This window comes from Juglans microcarpa x Juglans regia, chromosome 6S (genome assembly GCF_004785595.1).
Source record: "Juglans microcarpa x Juglans regia isolate MS1-56 chromosome 6S, Jm3101_v1.0, whole genome shotgun sequence".
NCBI classification, from domain to species: domain Eukaryota; kingdom Viridiplantae; phylum Streptophyta; class Magnoliopsida; order Fagales; family Juglandaceae; genus Juglans; species Juglans microcarpa x Juglans regia.
Window position 1 is genome coordinate 12,926,923 of NC_054605.1, and position 16,744 is coordinate 12,943,666.

Here is a 16,744-nt window from a genome sequence, read left to right on the forward strand (position 1 = left end):
TGCATGGCTGCCCATGGGCTTCACTAGTGCACCTCAATCCTCCGCCACACTCTAGCGAAATGGCTCAGGTTTGCAGACCTCAAACTTATAAGAGGGATGCTACTCATCATCCCATATCACACACTTTACATATTAAATTTTTTATTTTTATTTATTTTAATTTATTGTATTCTTTTAAACTAATTGAGTTTTTTTACTCATCATCCATACATCATATATTTGTTATGGAAAAAAGATTAAAAGAAGTGTGGTGTGTGGGGATGATAAGTAGATTTATTCAACTTTTAATTTGGATTATCTACACTAACCCATTTAGTTTTTGTGGAAATCCCTTAGCAAAGTCAAGTTCTATCTCCCATCACAGCAGCGCGATTAAGCTCTATCTCCCATCACAGCAGTGTGGTTGAGCTTTATCTTTGGTCACAGTGGCATGGTCGAGCTCCATCTTCCGTCGCATTAGTGCAGTCGAGCTCCATCTCCCACAACACTAGCACAATCGAACATCTCCTTCGACAAAAGTTGAGTCACTGGATTCACCGAGAAATGGGCATGACAGCCCCTTGACTGTTCGACTCTCGCACAAACAAAAGCTGAGTAATTGGATTCGCCGCAGAATGGGCGTGGCAGTCCCTTCACTACTTGACCCTCAGGAAAACAAAATCTAAGTCACTAGATTTGCCACGGAACGAGCGTGACAATCCCTTGACTGCTTGACGCTCATGCAAACAAAAAGCAAGCTCTGTGCTTGCACCTGGACAGCAACGTCAGCACAACATCTTCTCCAACAAATGCCGAGTGTTTACACTTGTGCCATAATCGCCACTAGCATGTTACCTTTGGGAAGGAGTCGAGGGGCGCGGCAATTGCTTGAGATGGACCTAGGGGGTCGACGGGCTCCTTGACCACTTGGCGCCAGTTACTACAAACAAACTGTAACTTCAACACCAAAATGGAAACATCAAATAACAATTCACATCAAATGGCAAAAATCTGCTAACGCCAAAGAAAACAAAAACGGTCTGAAGAATATAAACTCTTTGCTAACGATAAATAGTCTCAAGCAACCTATCGGATAAACATTCATACAAACAAACTCCAACCCAAGTTCATTGCTCGCAACTAGCGTGGTTGAGCACATCTCCTGCTACCTCTCAAAGTCGAGTCCCTTGACTCATTGCAAACAGCAACGATGACAATCTTTACTACTTTGACACTCGTGCACAAAGTTGAGTCCCTTGACTATCCGGCCCTCGAACTCAAAGCTAAGCCAAGCTTTGCGCTGGCAACTAGTGCAATCGAGCACATCTCCTACATACCTTTCCAAGCCGAGCTCCCCTATCGTAACTAGCGCGGTCGAGTACATCTCTCGTCTATTTCTCCAAGCCGAGCTCCATGCTCATACCTAGTGCGGTTGAGTACATCTCCCACCTATCTCTCCAAGCTGAGCTCCACGCTTGCACCTATCGTGATTGAGTACATATCCCGCCTGCCTCTCCAAGTTGAGCTCCATACTCGGGAAGCTTCATTGCTTTGCACAAACAAATAGAAAACCAGGGACTAATTCCTAGAATTTATTTTTTTACATTTTTCCATAGACTATTTCTATCGCAGTTAACTTGAAGATTATCAAGGCCTTTAATCGACCTTAAAAATCACGAGCATCTGTTGAGGGTAGATATACCAGGCTCAAACCAAGACGCACCAAGTCCAATCCACGATAAATGTGCCATCAGGAGGCTAAAGGAAAAGAAAGGAAGGAAAGAAAAAACAAAAGTTGAGGAAAGAAAACAAATTAGACACGTTAGGGGAGAAAGTGACATAAAGTTAATTTTCTCACCTACCACTGATAGAGCCACAATAAAATGGATTTGAGATTTGAAGCAAAGGGACTTCAGGGTGACTCTCAAGAGAAGATAGAGATCATCTTGAACCTCACGATGAGAGCTCTAGAAAGATTATATTCTCCAGGAAAAGAGGTATTCGGTCTTCATTTTACAAATAGAAATGAGAGAGTATAAAATACTCATATTATAGTGAATTTACTCTCCAAATGACTCATGGATGTAGGTCATACGCCAAACCATGTAAATTCGTGTGTCACCATTTATTTTCATTTTCAGTATTATTTTTCTATTTATTGTTACGGATGTATGTAAGGACACCGTATCAACGCTCCAAACCACCACCATAGGCTTCAAACCGCTTCATTGAGACCTGGATTATGCATGTGGATCAGGAATGACTCTTTCTTCTATTTCGACCTGTTGTGCACTTTATGACATTAACAGCACAGGTTCTTGACAAGAAGTTTCTTGTAAGTGCATATTGGATAATTCAAGATGAAGTTCTCCTCGTTTGCCCTACATTTTTTTTCTCTATTTTTACTGCTCAAAATTTATTCCATATTTTCGCCCTACTAAAAAATGGCTTTTTTTTTCTTTTGTTAAATTTGGGAAAAAGTCATGGCATTAGCCATTGTGCGGCATCAACCAAAGCACACCTTAATTAGCAGATCAAATTCACTAAAGTGAACCGGTCCTCACCTAAGGGCATCCCGAGGCCCTCTCTCAATCTCCCCCTCCCCCCCCCCCCCCCCCCCCGGTGAGGCCCTCTCAGTCTCCCCCAACCCCCAGCAAAGCCCTCGAAGCCTGCTTTCTCCCCTACCCCCTCCCCCCGATCGACTACAGGTTTGGATGACGTCGTGACAAGAGTGGCTTCTTCTTCTCTGCGATTTCGATGCCGGTAAGCATTTTTTCCAAACTTCTCACATACTTTCTGTTATTACTCACTTACACTCAGATTCTCATCACTCACGCAAACATACTTCAATTTTGTTTATATACAAATAGATCTAGAATTTTTAGGGTTTGTAGTCGATCTAAAATTTGAAATTTTGCTCCAAAATACTAAAAGTGGATCTCAGAATCTAGGGTTTGTAGGCGATCTGTACTTTGCAATTTGGCCCTATGGAGTATGTACTACCATTTCTGTCCTATGGAGTATTCTTTGTAGTGGGGAAATCGTGGTTATTGAGGGATGTTAACTAGTTTATCCATTTAGATTGTTAAGAAAAATTATGAATTTAGAATTTAAAGATCAAGAAATTGCTGCATAAACAAAAAAACTGCCATTGGCATTTTTCTTTCATTTTCTTATTTAACTTTGCTTTATCTTTGTTTGGGGATAAGAACATCATTCAAATTTCGTAAATTAAGTTATGATTGTGAATTGACCTCTATCAATTTTGGGAATATGTTTTTAAAAAAATATTTTTAGTAAAAATCCTAAGCTTGTGATTTTATTATAAATCTGGTAAATTGATTAAACCAATTGTTATTTTGCCCATGGTATATGATGTCTAGACTTTATACTTGGTTGTCTTTGTGAACTGGCTACTCAACACCTACTTTTAAAGAATTTTTGTGTTTGAAGAGACTGACTATCCAAACAATTTTTACCAAGTTTTTGTTGCCTCTAATGCAATTGAAAGTTTTATTTCGAGTTGCCCTCTTCTTTAGAGTCTATCACTCTCTTACTCGGAATATGCTCCAAATCTTCCTTGGTTTTATACATTTTCTCATAAATAATATTATTGGGATGTAACACACAAAGGAAGAAATACTTTGTAATTTCCTAACTTAGTGCATGTCAAAAACTGAGTAGGAAGGAAGATGACTTGCTGGAGAAGCGAGGATGTGTGAATTTTTCATTTAGGCGGATATACTTCACTTGCTAGAAGAGAACATTCGTACAACAAAGAATAAAGTCAATAAAATGTGGGATGGTGTATTGCTACGCGAGCATGAAGTTCGTAAAAGGGAAGATAAAGTACGAGAGAAAGAGACAACTCGACGAAATGAAAAGCAAAAATTATTGTGTTTGTATTGGGTTGTCACATTTATAATAGTTTTTGCTTGATTTGGATAAACTGTATGTAATTAGCATGTTGTATGGTACTCTTCCTATGTTTTGGTACTCCCCTTATGTTTTGGTTGTGATACCTCATATGATATGGATAAGGGTAGGTGGTGTATGAGGATCCCACATTGCTTGGGAATGAGAAGTTCTTGCTCTTTATAATGTTCTAATGAGGCTCCAATTGTAGCATTGACTGATCCTTTTGGAGTATAAGCCATGTGGTTTGAGCCTTCCATTGGGGCGTTACAAATAGTATTAGAGTCTATCCCAACTAGAAATGTGGGACTTGAGCCGTGCCACCCACAATAAACAGGCCTGACGAGGACGTCAGGAATTTAAGGGGGGTAGATTGTGATACCCCATATAATATAGATAAGGGTAGGTGGTGTATGAGATCCCACATTGCTTGGAAATGAGAATTTTTTGCATTTTATAAGATTTCAATAAGGCTCTAATTATATCATCGACTAGTTTTTTGGAGTATAGGTTATGTGGTTTGGGCCTTCCATTGGGGTGTTACATTTGTACTCCTATATTTTGGTTGTGATGTACAAAAGGGGTATACGTAGGTTCATTAAATTTTCCTTTGTAATGAAAAGTTATGTAATGAAAATAGCTTGTACACATCTCATGAATGAAACAAAAATTATAGAGCTCAGAAAGCTTGTACACATCTCATGAATGAAAACTATATATCAGGTACTGGAAAAACTTAAAATGCAAGAAATATATCAGGTATTGGAAAAACTTAAAAAGTCTTGTGCCAGTTGATCGACAACTTCTAACTAAAACTTCCTTCTTCATCTTTCGTGTAAGGCCACAAACATGCTATGTGTTTCACCATTGCTTTTTAGGGTTCGTTTGGAAGTCAAAAGCAGCTCAGTTCAGTTCAAATTTAAGCTGAATTTGCCATCCAAACGTATTTTCAAACTAAGTTTTGTTATTCAACCTAGTTTACACTGTAGATGGACGTAACATGTCCACTTTGCAGAGATTCCTGACTAAACTCTGATGCCAGCTTTTAATTTTTTATACTTTCTGTTGGACTGTTATAACTCCTCCCTCTCTCTCTCTCTCTCCGTCTCTCTTTCCCCATCCTTCTTCTTCCCCAACCCGTCGCAGAAGAAAATAAACCCATTTTCATAAAATCAATATCTCTCTTGGCAGTGACTGCATTGTGAATAGTGAATACTATTATGAAAATTAAAAAGAAAAAAAAATCCCAATGGCATGGACAACTTATTTCTATTTTGCATGTTCTCCTTGGCGCGCATAGCTACAGTTCTTCTTTCTTTTTTTTTTTCTCTGCTGCATTTGGCGCCAGATGAGGAAAGCATTTCCGTTTTTATTGTAACGTGAACAGTATAAAATAATGGTGGGACCCATTTCTTTTACAACTACCCATAAATATATCTAAACTCATTTTAAAATCCAAACACACTTTAAACTCATTTTAAGTGGATCCCACCAAACTCATTCAACAATCTCAACTCACTACTATTCATAAAAAAACTCAACTCATCTCAACATCCAAACGCAACCTTAGTCACGACGCAAAAGGTTAAAATTGATACAAAAATGTATTGCATTGATAATGTCACCATTATACAGTATTACTATGACGTGAAATCATTTCTATTTCAGCAAATCGATCATGCTAATGCCTCACTAGCCAGAGGGGAGATCTAGCTTTTCGCTGCAGAATATGCTTTCCCCCAGCTTCTGCTTCTTTCCACCTGAGCTCTCCTCATCCTCCAAAGACTTGTCTTGTTTGACTAACCCACTCATTTGGAAGACTTCTCAGCTGTTTCCACCAAGTATTCCCACTAGCCAGTCGAACAACCAATGGGCGGCCACAAGCTAATTTCATTTTCCCATGCATCTTCACCTTGGCCAATTTAGCTTCCTACATTTTTTTTTTTGGATAGGTGAAAGCAAGCTGCAGTTATGTATTCCTATAAGCATATAATCTATGGCATAAAGCAAGAAATCTAAGCTTAGAAACCACATAAATGTCCACCAAATGAACATGGATGAAAAACTCATTTCAAAGAGAACGGTGAATATACCTAGCCCGAGACTGTAATATCTCCGTCCATTAACACAGAGGCTATAATAGACGACTGGTAGCCCAAAAGGTCGAAAGCATTCAATACTGGGTTGAATGTTTACCAAAAGGTCAAAAGAAAATCTGAAAAATGCCAGAAACAGACATAGAGGACTTACAAATAAACATCTCTTGTCAGCGCTAAATTTTGCCATCACAAAGCTGAAAAAAGATCCCCTTAAACCCATCCTGCACGACTAATAGCACAATAATCAAAATGCAAAATGAACTTTACTCCATAGGAGATCCAAAACTTACCAGCATGCAAAAGTAAGCTCTAGAATTTGCAACCTCACATGAAACTAAGCAATTATATACCTTCCACCAGTTGGACTAGCGAAAAATGTCATATATATTAGGAGTAACCTCCTGCAGAGGAAAGTGACCATAAGCAAGATGTATTTATACATAGAGCTAATCCACAGAGAGAGAGAGAGAGAGAGAACCTAAAAACAAACATAGGTCTTCTCAAACAAAACATTATAGCTTGAAACCTTTAATGCACTAGATATTGTGCCTGAACCTAAGTTGTCACACAATTTTAGTCATGTGAAACTAAAAACACCAAATATTCCATTGTATAAACATTAAAACCAAAATACGAAAGAGAAAAGTCCATCACAGTTGATCTAAAGTCCAAGTCATGGAAAACTAATCGTGCATTGGAAACCAACTATATCCAAAAAATAATTTCTGAGGTCTAATATGCTTTCTGATTGCTTTGTGTAGACAACCATTAACAATTCCCATAATTACCAATCAAGACATTGCCACAAAAGGGACAAAGCATGGCTTGCTAAAGAATCAATCATCTTGTAGAAAGGAAAACAAAAAACAAAAAAGAAAGAGAAACTACCATTAGACCACCTGTAATCGTTTACAGTGTCCAGCAATATATAATCCCAAAAAAAAACCTGCCCTAATAAAAGTTGTAGACCCTACATAGCACATTTACAATAATAACAAGGAAAACTAAGCAAACTAATATCCAAAAATGCAAAAATCCAAACTTGATCAAAACTCAAAGCTAACCCAACACGGCCACCACCTTACTCGAAGCCTTAGCTCCTCTAAACCCACCCAATTCGACGCAATCTTCGTGATCCGCAACTGGGTCCCACAGCTTCCTCTTGCAACACTGCAATGGCAAGAAAACGGAGCCCACCCCAATCTCATCATCATCAAGATCAGTATCGTTCAAATCCTTGAACCTCGACACTGATGCCCTCGTGCAGCAGACCTCGCAGTTCGTGTTCCTGTATGGATTCAAGAAAGAAGAAGAAGAATAAGTTAAGCAGATTTGGCAGGTGGATTTTTTAAAAGGTGGGTTGATGAAGGTGCATTTTTGCAGACTCAAGAAGCCATTGAAAATGAAAGAAGACGAGAGGGTTTTCTAGGGTGTATTATGCTACTGTGACTGTGGAAATGAGTTGAAAAACTATACCCTTTATTAACTCACGGGGAGTGGTAGACAGAGGAGCTTAGCGAGGTGGGGCTGAACAGAAAGACATTGTCGCGTGGTGGCGTTGAGAAGAGAAAGCCGACGTGGTCTTGGCGAGAGAGGAGGGTGGGCATGATATGTGAATCAAAATTCGAATGCACAGAAATATAAAACCCGTGATGCAAAACGTGCGTTTTGCTTGAAAAAAAAAATAATAAAGCCGCATATGGTGTGCAACGAATGATTAGCTACAGTTGCTAATATGCTATCTACAGTAACAAATAAATATCCGAAGGTCTGGAATGTATCGTTTATTCCAGATTGGTGAGTCGCGAAACACCGAATCACTTGCTCACTATCACCCTCTCTTTAAAGAGTAATGCTAGATACAAGCCTCAAATAGATAAGTCTCATACAAGCTTTTTATAAAACAATAAGTCCCACTAATAAATAATAATTTTTTTTTCACTTTTTTAAAGTGGAGTCCATTTTTTTACAAAAACTTATATGTGACTTGTCTATTTGGAACTTGTACAAATCATTTTTCCTCTTTAAATACTCAAGACTCCTTCAGAACCCTAGTCCTCCCTATCATCTCGCGCCTCTCAAATCTCTCAGCTCCGTACTCGCAGTGGTATGCTTTTTTTGTTCTTACTCTTGACATGTGTTTCCAATTCTATACGCATGTGCATGCCTATCGTTCGTATTTCTCCTTCGTGATTTTCTTCGTCTCTGTATCGAAGCAGTAGTTTGAATTGAAGGCTGGATTTATTTTATATCTGGAGTTCCAGAGGAATTCTGTCTTGGGCTCAATGTGTTCAACTTTGGATTGAAGATCTGGGGTTTTCTAATGAAACTAGGGTTCCCGAAAAAAAAAAAACGGTTTATACGAAAATCAACGCTGTGTGGGAATTCCGTGTTGGGATTTAGGAAATTTCACGATTCATACTTGATTAAATACCTAAGTTCTGCAAGTATCGAAGAAATTTTTAATGGGGCAAAAGAAAGCTTGAATCTTCGCTTTTAGTATGCTTACGCAAAGGAAGTTTTGTGGATTTTGATGCTGTAGTTTGGTCCCTGAAGTATTTGTGGCGTCATACAACGGTTTCAATGAATCATAATAACACTAAGAAGGATGTTGGGGCGCTAATCCCTTTTGGTAATTCTGGGACGGTTCCACAGTCTATGCCCATGAACCAGAACCACCAAACCCGTCTTCTATCTCAGTGTCACAACCTCAAACACAAAGTGGGTCTCACTTCCCAGGCCACTTCCAGCTGTCTGAGCCTCAAACTCAGGCGCTTGCGCTGGCGCAGGCTCAGGCTCATGCCCAGGCACAAGCTCAGGCTGCCCATGTCCAATTCCAAGCTCAGTTACAAGCTCAGCCCAGTCAGTTCCCCAGTTGCATCCTGGAAATACTAGTAATGTAGGTGTCCCGTCACCTTCTGTTTCGACGTTTGGTTCTACATTATAAAGTTTTAAATGATAGGTAAATTTTTCATGGCTGAGCGTAACCGAGAATGAAGCCAGTAAAAAAAAATATTCTGTCTGAGTCTGATGGTACCGTATGTTATTTTTGCCGAACTGCCCAAGTTGGGACGCATAAAGATTTCCATTGCTTAATTTGGCTCTTAAAACTTACATTTTCATCATTTTTGTTGTGTTGTGAAAACATGCTTCTCTCTATTTTCCTTGTTTTTTTGCAAGTAATGCAAACTTAAATGAGTCAAAACAGGGGGTGAACTCCAATATATAGGTAGTATTCAAGAGATCCACCTAACTAGCAAAATGGGAAAGTGCTTAAAATTGAATTTTGCTTAGATCTATGTTTGGATATGGGAGACTTAGGTAATTTGCAGGAGGTCCAGTTTATTTGTTTGTTGTTGTTCATCGAAGAAGCACTTATCCCTGTTTTTTGCACTTCCTATTTGCTTGTAGAAGCAACCTGCACACTTAGCTAGAATGGCAGTCACATTCTATGATGTCAACTCACCCTCTGGCCTGAAGAAACTTGATGATTACCTCCTTACTCGTAGTTACATTACAGGGTAAGTCTTGCGTCATTTGTCATTTATACTCCTTTTTTCATGTAAGCATTGTTTTGCTATTCCTCCTAGACTTGCTTTGGGAGTATATGAGAAGAACATGAGAAGACACTAGCATTCATGATAGTGATTTCGATTCAAGTTTTTTCTATGGTATGTAAATTGCTTCTCGGTCTTTTCAGCTATCAGGCTTCCAAGGACGATCTTACTGTATATGGAGCTATCTTCAAGGCTCCATCAGCTGAATACGTTAACGTGTCTCGGTGGTTCAATCACATTGATGCACTCTTGAGGATCTCGTACGCCCCAGCTATTAGTTTTATTGTTATTGTGATATCAATCTTTATCTTGTGAGCTTGTGTTGGAGATATTGTTTGATATATGTCTATACTTTTTTTCCTTGTGTTCTCCATGGTTTCTTTTGGTCTAATTATGTGTTCATGTTGCTTCTAGTGGTGTTTCTGGAGAAGGATGTGGTGTCACTGTTGAGGGATCTGCTCCCATCACAGAGGAGGCAATTGCAACCCCTCCAGTTGCTGACAGTAAGGCAAGTACCTTCGAAATTATTTTTGGTGTTAATCTACACATATCCCTGTTTATGTATTCATATGCCTTTTTCACTCACTCCACTTTTGGTCTATTTGGGTTGCACCATTTACGTTGCTTCTGGATGCTTTCCTGAAGTCAATTTGGGTGTCCTTTTATTTTCAGGTTTAGAGATTTCTTTAAAATAGTTTAATCTAAGAGTTGATCAAATATGATGTTATTAGGCCTCAGCTGCAGAAGAAGATGATGATGATGATGTAGACCTTTTTGGCGAGGAGACTGAAGAGGAGAAGAAGGCTGCAGAAGAACGTGCCGCTGCCATCAAGGCATCTGGCAAAAAGAAGGAGTGTCAGTTTTGTGGCTTATTTTTTGCGACCTAGCATGCTTTTGGAATACATTTTAGCGTGTTCCTTGTTATCATGCTGGCATTAATAATCTATTTTATTTTTTGCCCAAATATTCAGCTGGCAAGTCCTCGGTTCTTTTGGATGTGAAGCCATGGGATGATGAAACTGACATGAAAAAACTTGAAGAAGCAGTAAGAAGTGTTCAGATGGAAGGGTTGTTTTGGGGAGCATGTATGTTCTTCGTCCTGATTCCTCATGTTTTTAGTTTTGGGCTTTAGAAAGAAATCAAACCAAGGCTTTGTCTTGCTCCAATTTTTCATGGAAAACTGTTCTCAGCTGGATTGGTCATCAAAGTTTAGCTGATGGTTGATATTTCTTTTAGTTACACCATTTTTCGTGTTATTTTTTGGCAATTTCTTTCCCTTTTATCTGGTGTGTGAGTTCTCTGATATCTGACATGGAGCAAGTATCTACACTATTCTGACATCAACTCAATGATTGCCACAGCTAAACTGGTACCGGTTGGGTATGGTATCAAGAAATTGCAGATAATGCTTACCATTGTGGATGACTTGGTATCTGTTGATAGTCTCATTGAGGAACGTCTTACGGAAGAACCAATTAATGAGTTTGTCCAGAGTTGTGATATTGTGGCCTTCAACAAAATATGTAAGTGTAGTTTGAAATCTCTTTGTTTTCTAGTGATCAATCTATATCATTGTATAATTGGCTGATTCAGGTCTCAGAATTCTTGTGGCATAATTAAAAGCGCCTAAGGCCGAGCGCTTCCCTCTTGAGGAAGGGGTGGCGTGGTATTCCACGGGAGAGGTTTCTATTAGAAAATCGTGGCGCACGATAGTGCGATAGGCGTACATTAATAATTTTAAGCGCCGCCATGGCCGCTCAGCTGCTCAAGTTTCCTGCAGCCTGAGTGATGGGATTGCCCTACATTTATTTATTTTTGTACTTCACCTATCATTTATCAAGTAGGATTTTTGTGGTATAATATGCAAATTTTCTTGGTGTTAATATATATTTTTGTCATGTCTAATTGTTGTTGCAGAATTGGAGGGTTTGCCTCGTGTGTCAGCTGGATAGGTTGCAGTCGTGGAGAGATTGAAGACCCTTTATTTATGTCTATTTATGTTTGATGCAGAACAATTAATATCCCAAGTTTTGTTTGCTCGACTTGTGGTCTGTTACTTTGCTTTGTGCTTTTGGTATGGAAATAATATGACTTGACCATATCTATATTTCTTTCCGAATATGTGGGCACATATATATGTTGAACTAGACCTGCTGAACCCGTCGTCTATCTCAGCTACAACCTAAAACGCAAAGTGGGTCTCACTTTCCAGACCACTTCCAGTTGTCTGAGTCTCAAAATATTCTCAACAGTCCTGTTTTCTTCAAATTTTTTATTATTATATGTATTAAAGGAAAGAAAATATATTTACAATCGTGAAGTGTATAATTGTCACGTAATAATTTTGAAAAAAAATAAAAAAAATAAAGAATTTATATGAAAAAAATTAATTTTTTAATAATAGACTTTTTTCAAAATGGTTATGTAGCGTTTACATATTTTACAGTTGTATGTAGAATTATTCATAAGAAAAATATTAAATGTACTTAAGAAAAGCTTATAAAAAGTTTATTTTCTATATTCTAGTTATTAATATGTTGAAAATTATGAAATTTGAAATTTGAATTTCAAAAGAAAATTAATAAAATGAGTTTTATTGTAAGGAAAAATTCTATTTGCAATCTCTACTTGAGGATTATCCTGGCATTGCTATATTGTAAGTACATGTAGTACTATCCTCTCAATAATGTTGTTAGATGTAGTCCACTTTGCGTGATTGGTTGGAAAGAAATTAACACTTAGAGTGTGTTTGGATGTTGAAGTGAGTTGAGTTGAGATGATAAAATATTGTTAAAATATTATTTTTTAATATTATTATTATTTTAAAATTTAGAAAAGTTGAATTGTTTATTATATTTTGTATTGGAATTTGAAAAAGTTGTAATGATGAATTGAGATGAGTTGAGAGTAATTTAGTAACCAAACGTACTCTTAAGGTGTCGTTTGGATAAGTTGAAATAAAGTTGAATTAAATATTATTAGAATATTATAATAATATTATTATTGTTTTAAAATTTGAAAAAATTGAATTGGTTATGACATTTTGTGTAGAAATTTAGAAAAGTTATAATAATGAGATGAAATGAGAATAAATAGTTTTTGTATCCAAATTTTTAGGCATATTTGGATAGTGAGATGAAAATTTTTTATTTTAGATGAAAGTTTAAAATATTATTTTTTAATATTATTATTGTTTTGAGATTTGAAAATTTTGAATTGAGATTTGAAAAAGTTGAATTATTTATTATATTTTGTGTGGAAATTTAAAAAAATTGTAATAATGAGATGAGATGAGATGATAATTTTGTGTCTCGTCCCACTTGCCAAACCTGCTAGCTTTCATTTTGGACAGCGTTTTCCTCTCCGATTAGAGTTGCTTTTGCTTCTCCCACATCGGATTCACTTTGCAAGTGAAGTTCTGATTTGGAGAATTTTCCATTCTAGTTTCCATGTATATCAACGTTTGTAGTCTTTTTCATGTATTTGTGCTTTCTAGAGCTGCTTCCATTCCTTATGTTACAGGTTGCATTTTCGAAATCTCTGAAGCTGATCTATTTTGTACGTAGATTTTGATAGTGAACTGTACGTAGATTAGCCCCGGTTTGGATTGAAAACTCACCTTAACTCATGTGAACTCATCTTATCTCATCTTATTATTATAATTTTGTCAAATTTGTATACAAAATATAATAAACAATTTAATTTTTTCAAATATCAAAATAATAATAATATTAAAAAATAATATTCTAATAATATTTTGTTCAACTCATCTAGAATCATCTCAACTTATATCTAAATCTAAACGGATGAGACGTTTTCAACCATCTCTAAGGCTTGACCATCTAGTCACTTTTGCTTTAGGACAATGCCAGTCACTGAGAAAAGTTACTCATAAAAAAATATCGATAGGGTAAATTATATTTTTATTTATTTTTAAATATTTTTCAAACTCCTTTAAATATTTAAAAAAAATTATAAAAATATTAAAAAACACTTCCTTAACCATGAAGTTAAAAACAATCGGTTACTTCTCTTTATGGAATAAGTATTTTCCTCTGCTTTATCCTATCTTTTGGAGGAGTTGGTTATTAAAAGACAATAATACAATACCACTACTCTACAATTTATCTACAACTTCTTATTAAAAAATAATTTATTTTCACTTTAATTCAAAATTATTGTCCTAACAACAATTTAAAGGACATGAAAAAATAATTATTTAATCCTTAGTTGTAAATAGATTATGAAAGAATTGTTATCATATGATTTCGCGTTATTAAATGGGAGACCAAGTCTTGATTATTACTTGGTATTTCATTTGAGTTGCAGATGTTGGTCGCGGCTTCAAGTTATGATGGAATGGAGGGATTCGTCCACCCATCTCTTATGGTGTAGCATACTAGCACGATCCACCTTTTCTCCACTTTCCTTAAGATATGTCACTTGTTTCCACGATGCCCTTTCAAAATCCATGAGGCGATGTTTCCGACTTCTAGACAGAGAGACTTTTCATTTGACAAAAAAGATTGTTTTACCTCTTTGTACAATGTTTCAACCATCCCAGGTTTGCAACAGTAAAGAACTCTTCTCATTATGTGCTTTTCTTTAGAAAAAGTTCTATTCATCACAACACATCATAATCTTTTTATTATTTTTTTTTTACCAAATGTGTGGTCTATAGATGGTGAGTAGAATAGTTCAATTAGTTTAAGAAGAATAAACAAAAAAAATATTAAAAAAAAGTAAAAAATAAAAATAAATATGGTATGTGGTGTATGTGAATGATGAGTAGAAAAATCTTTTTTTTAAAATGAGTTTTTTTACTAAGCGGTACTACACCACATACCTATTGACGTGAGTTTTTTTTTTTTTTTCCTTTCAGTAGGTGTGTGGTGCAGGAATAATGAGATGAAAAATTCACAATGCTGAGTAGAATTTTTGTTTTAGAATATATACAAATAGTATTTGGTAAACAAAGAGAATTTACACCCTCCAATAGCATTGTGGCACGTCAGCATTCCAAGATTAGAAGAATATAATCGCCCTCATATAAGTAAATCTCATATAACCCCTCGGGCACCTCCCATCGTCTCTCACTTTCCCCCTCTCTGTTTCTCCGAAACTCTCACCCCTTCGCATGAAACAATCAACAATAAATGACAAATCTTATAAGAAATACCATCAACAACATATCTTACAAGGGGTGAAAACTAAAGACACAAATTTTTTTTATTTTCTTCCTTTATTTTCCCAGGAACCAAATATAGCTCTAAATTGTAATTTCGAAGATCTTTTGTATTACCTTTTTTTCCTTAAAATTCAATTTGTTGTTTTTCTTGTAATAATGAAAATGAAAGATACAAATTTTCTCAATTTCTTTCCTTCATCTTCCTGAGAACCAAACAGAGTCCTAGATTGAAAAAAAAAACACAATTTTAAATATGGACTCTGGTATTCGACCTTCTGACTTGGGAGTACCACGTGTCATATTAAAAACAACGTAAATCTTTTTTTGTGCTTATTATCAACAAAATTAATTTATTACCATAATGGAAAATATCTATAAAATAATTTACTGATTATAAACAATTATCAATTTTTTAATAAATTTTCAAAATGTACCATTCAATTCCATTCCTAAACAATAATACTATTAGAAGTTTCAATCAATCTCTCTTATTTTCAAAATCATCATTTTATTTCTATTTTATCGTGTCAAATAAATATCATAGCCTATACTTAATGGGCCTTGTTTATATTATTTAAAAAAAGAACGTGTTTAAAAGAAATATAACGAAAAATTGATCTGAGAAAGTATAACTCACAATTGAGATATCTTTTTAGAATATTAGCATTAGATTATGCAAATTCAAAACACTTCTTCTACATATAACCGGCCTTGCAAAACGGTCGTGTAACTAGCTAAAGTGGCAATTGCCACGTCAGCTTCTGACAATAATAAAAAAAACAGAAGAAATGAAATGAAATGAAACAAGCAACCCATCTACTGAAGAAGAAATAACATCTCAGCATTTGAACCAGCGACTGAAGAAGAACCAGTATCTGAAGAAGAGAGACTAAAGGAAGAAGAAAGGACTAGACTAAAGAAAGAAGGAAGGACTAACCTTTTTCTGCAAAGCATTTCAAGTGGTTGAAAACGCCCAAATCCATTTTGGCAAAGGATTTCAAGTGACAGAAAAACACTCAAACCGGTGCTCGACAATAATAAAACAAAGCTCATGACGGTTTAAAAAAAAAATTGGAGGTCAAATGGGGCTTTCTGAGAAGCGTCTTTTGGAGCTTTATGAGACCCATTGAGACACTAAAGTCTCTCTCTTTCTATTCATTGTAAATCAATTAATTTATCAAATTCATGCAATGGGTATTGTATCGACAATACATTAGACCCTTTTGTTTCAGTTTGTGAAAATCAATTTGCATGACACTTTCAAGATTGTAATTCTACTTCTCTCCGATGTTTGGTTGGGGAGAATGCTAGCAAAAATTATATCAAAACCGTGACTGTGAAGAAGATAATAGGGGCTTTGTGGGCTGTGGCTTTGTGAGGCAGTGGAGAAGATGAGACAATGGGGAAGGGGGTTCTGAAGACAGGTTTCGATGGGGAGAAGGAAAAATGTTGGATGGGGATGAGGGGTTTTCAAAAACGAAGTAGAAGGGAGAAACCAGACGATGGGTGATTAGGTGGGGGAGAAGATGAAGACGAAAATGAAAATGAAATCAAAGAACGACCAAAATTGGGGTTTTGACGGACAAAGGTAAGGTTTCAAAGACAGACCCACTGGCTTTGTGGAGAAGACGAAGACCCACAAGCTTCGTGTAGAAGATGAAGACCCACTGGGACAGAGAAAAAGGTTTCCATTCAATGGAGGATGGCTTCGTGGGGGATGAGGATGGAGGTTGGCTTCGTGGGGAAGACGAAGAGAATCCACTTCGTGGGGATGAGGGTTCCGACTGGGATGGAGGGAGATGGAGGCCACTTCGTCTTCGTTTGAATTAAATTAGAAATAACGTTGTTTTGAAATGTGCCAAGTAGGGCACGGTGACGCGCTGATTTCCCAGATTGGTTATAAGTAGACTTTTGAATTAAAAAAAAAAATAGGAATTGAGAATTCTTTTAATTTGATTTAGTAATGCCACGTGGCAGGTTAAGCCAACTCAGCTCAGATGTTGAGT

General features: G+C 36.5%; 1 protein-coding gene across 3 annotated transcripts; it reads left to right on the forward strand.

The window, feature by feature from the left end:
• The first annotated feature begins 7,787 nt into the window (after positions 1-7,787).
• Positions 7,788-11,649, forward strand: LOC121237769 (elongation factor 1-delta-like). Of its 3 annotated transcripts, none has more exons than XM_041134646.1 (9): positions 7,788-7,840; positions 8,012-8,100; positions 9,405-9,514; positions 9,694-9,810; positions 9,965-10,058; positions 10,282-10,405; positions 10,522-10,635; positions 10,912-11,073; positions 11,144-11,181. In XM_041134646.1, the coding sequence occupies exons 3-9, from the start codon at positions 9,429-9,431 to the stop codon at positions 11,164-11,166; spliced, it is 720 nt and encodes a 239-aa protein (XP_040990580.1). In that variant the 5' UTR covers positions 7,788-7,840; positions 8,012-8,100; positions 9,405-9,428; the 3' UTR covers positions 11,167-11,181. The 3 variants fall into 3 exon arrangements, with proteins under 3 accessions (XP_040990580.1, XP_040990582.1, XP_040990581.1); XM_041134648.1 differs by lacking the exon at positions 11,144-11,181 and adding an exon at positions 11,468-11,649 and having other exon boundaries at positions 7,789-7,840; XM_041134647.1 differs by lacking the exon at positions 7,788-7,840 and having other exon boundaries at positions 9,408-9,514.
• Positions 11,650-16,744: the final 5,095 nt, after the last annotated feature.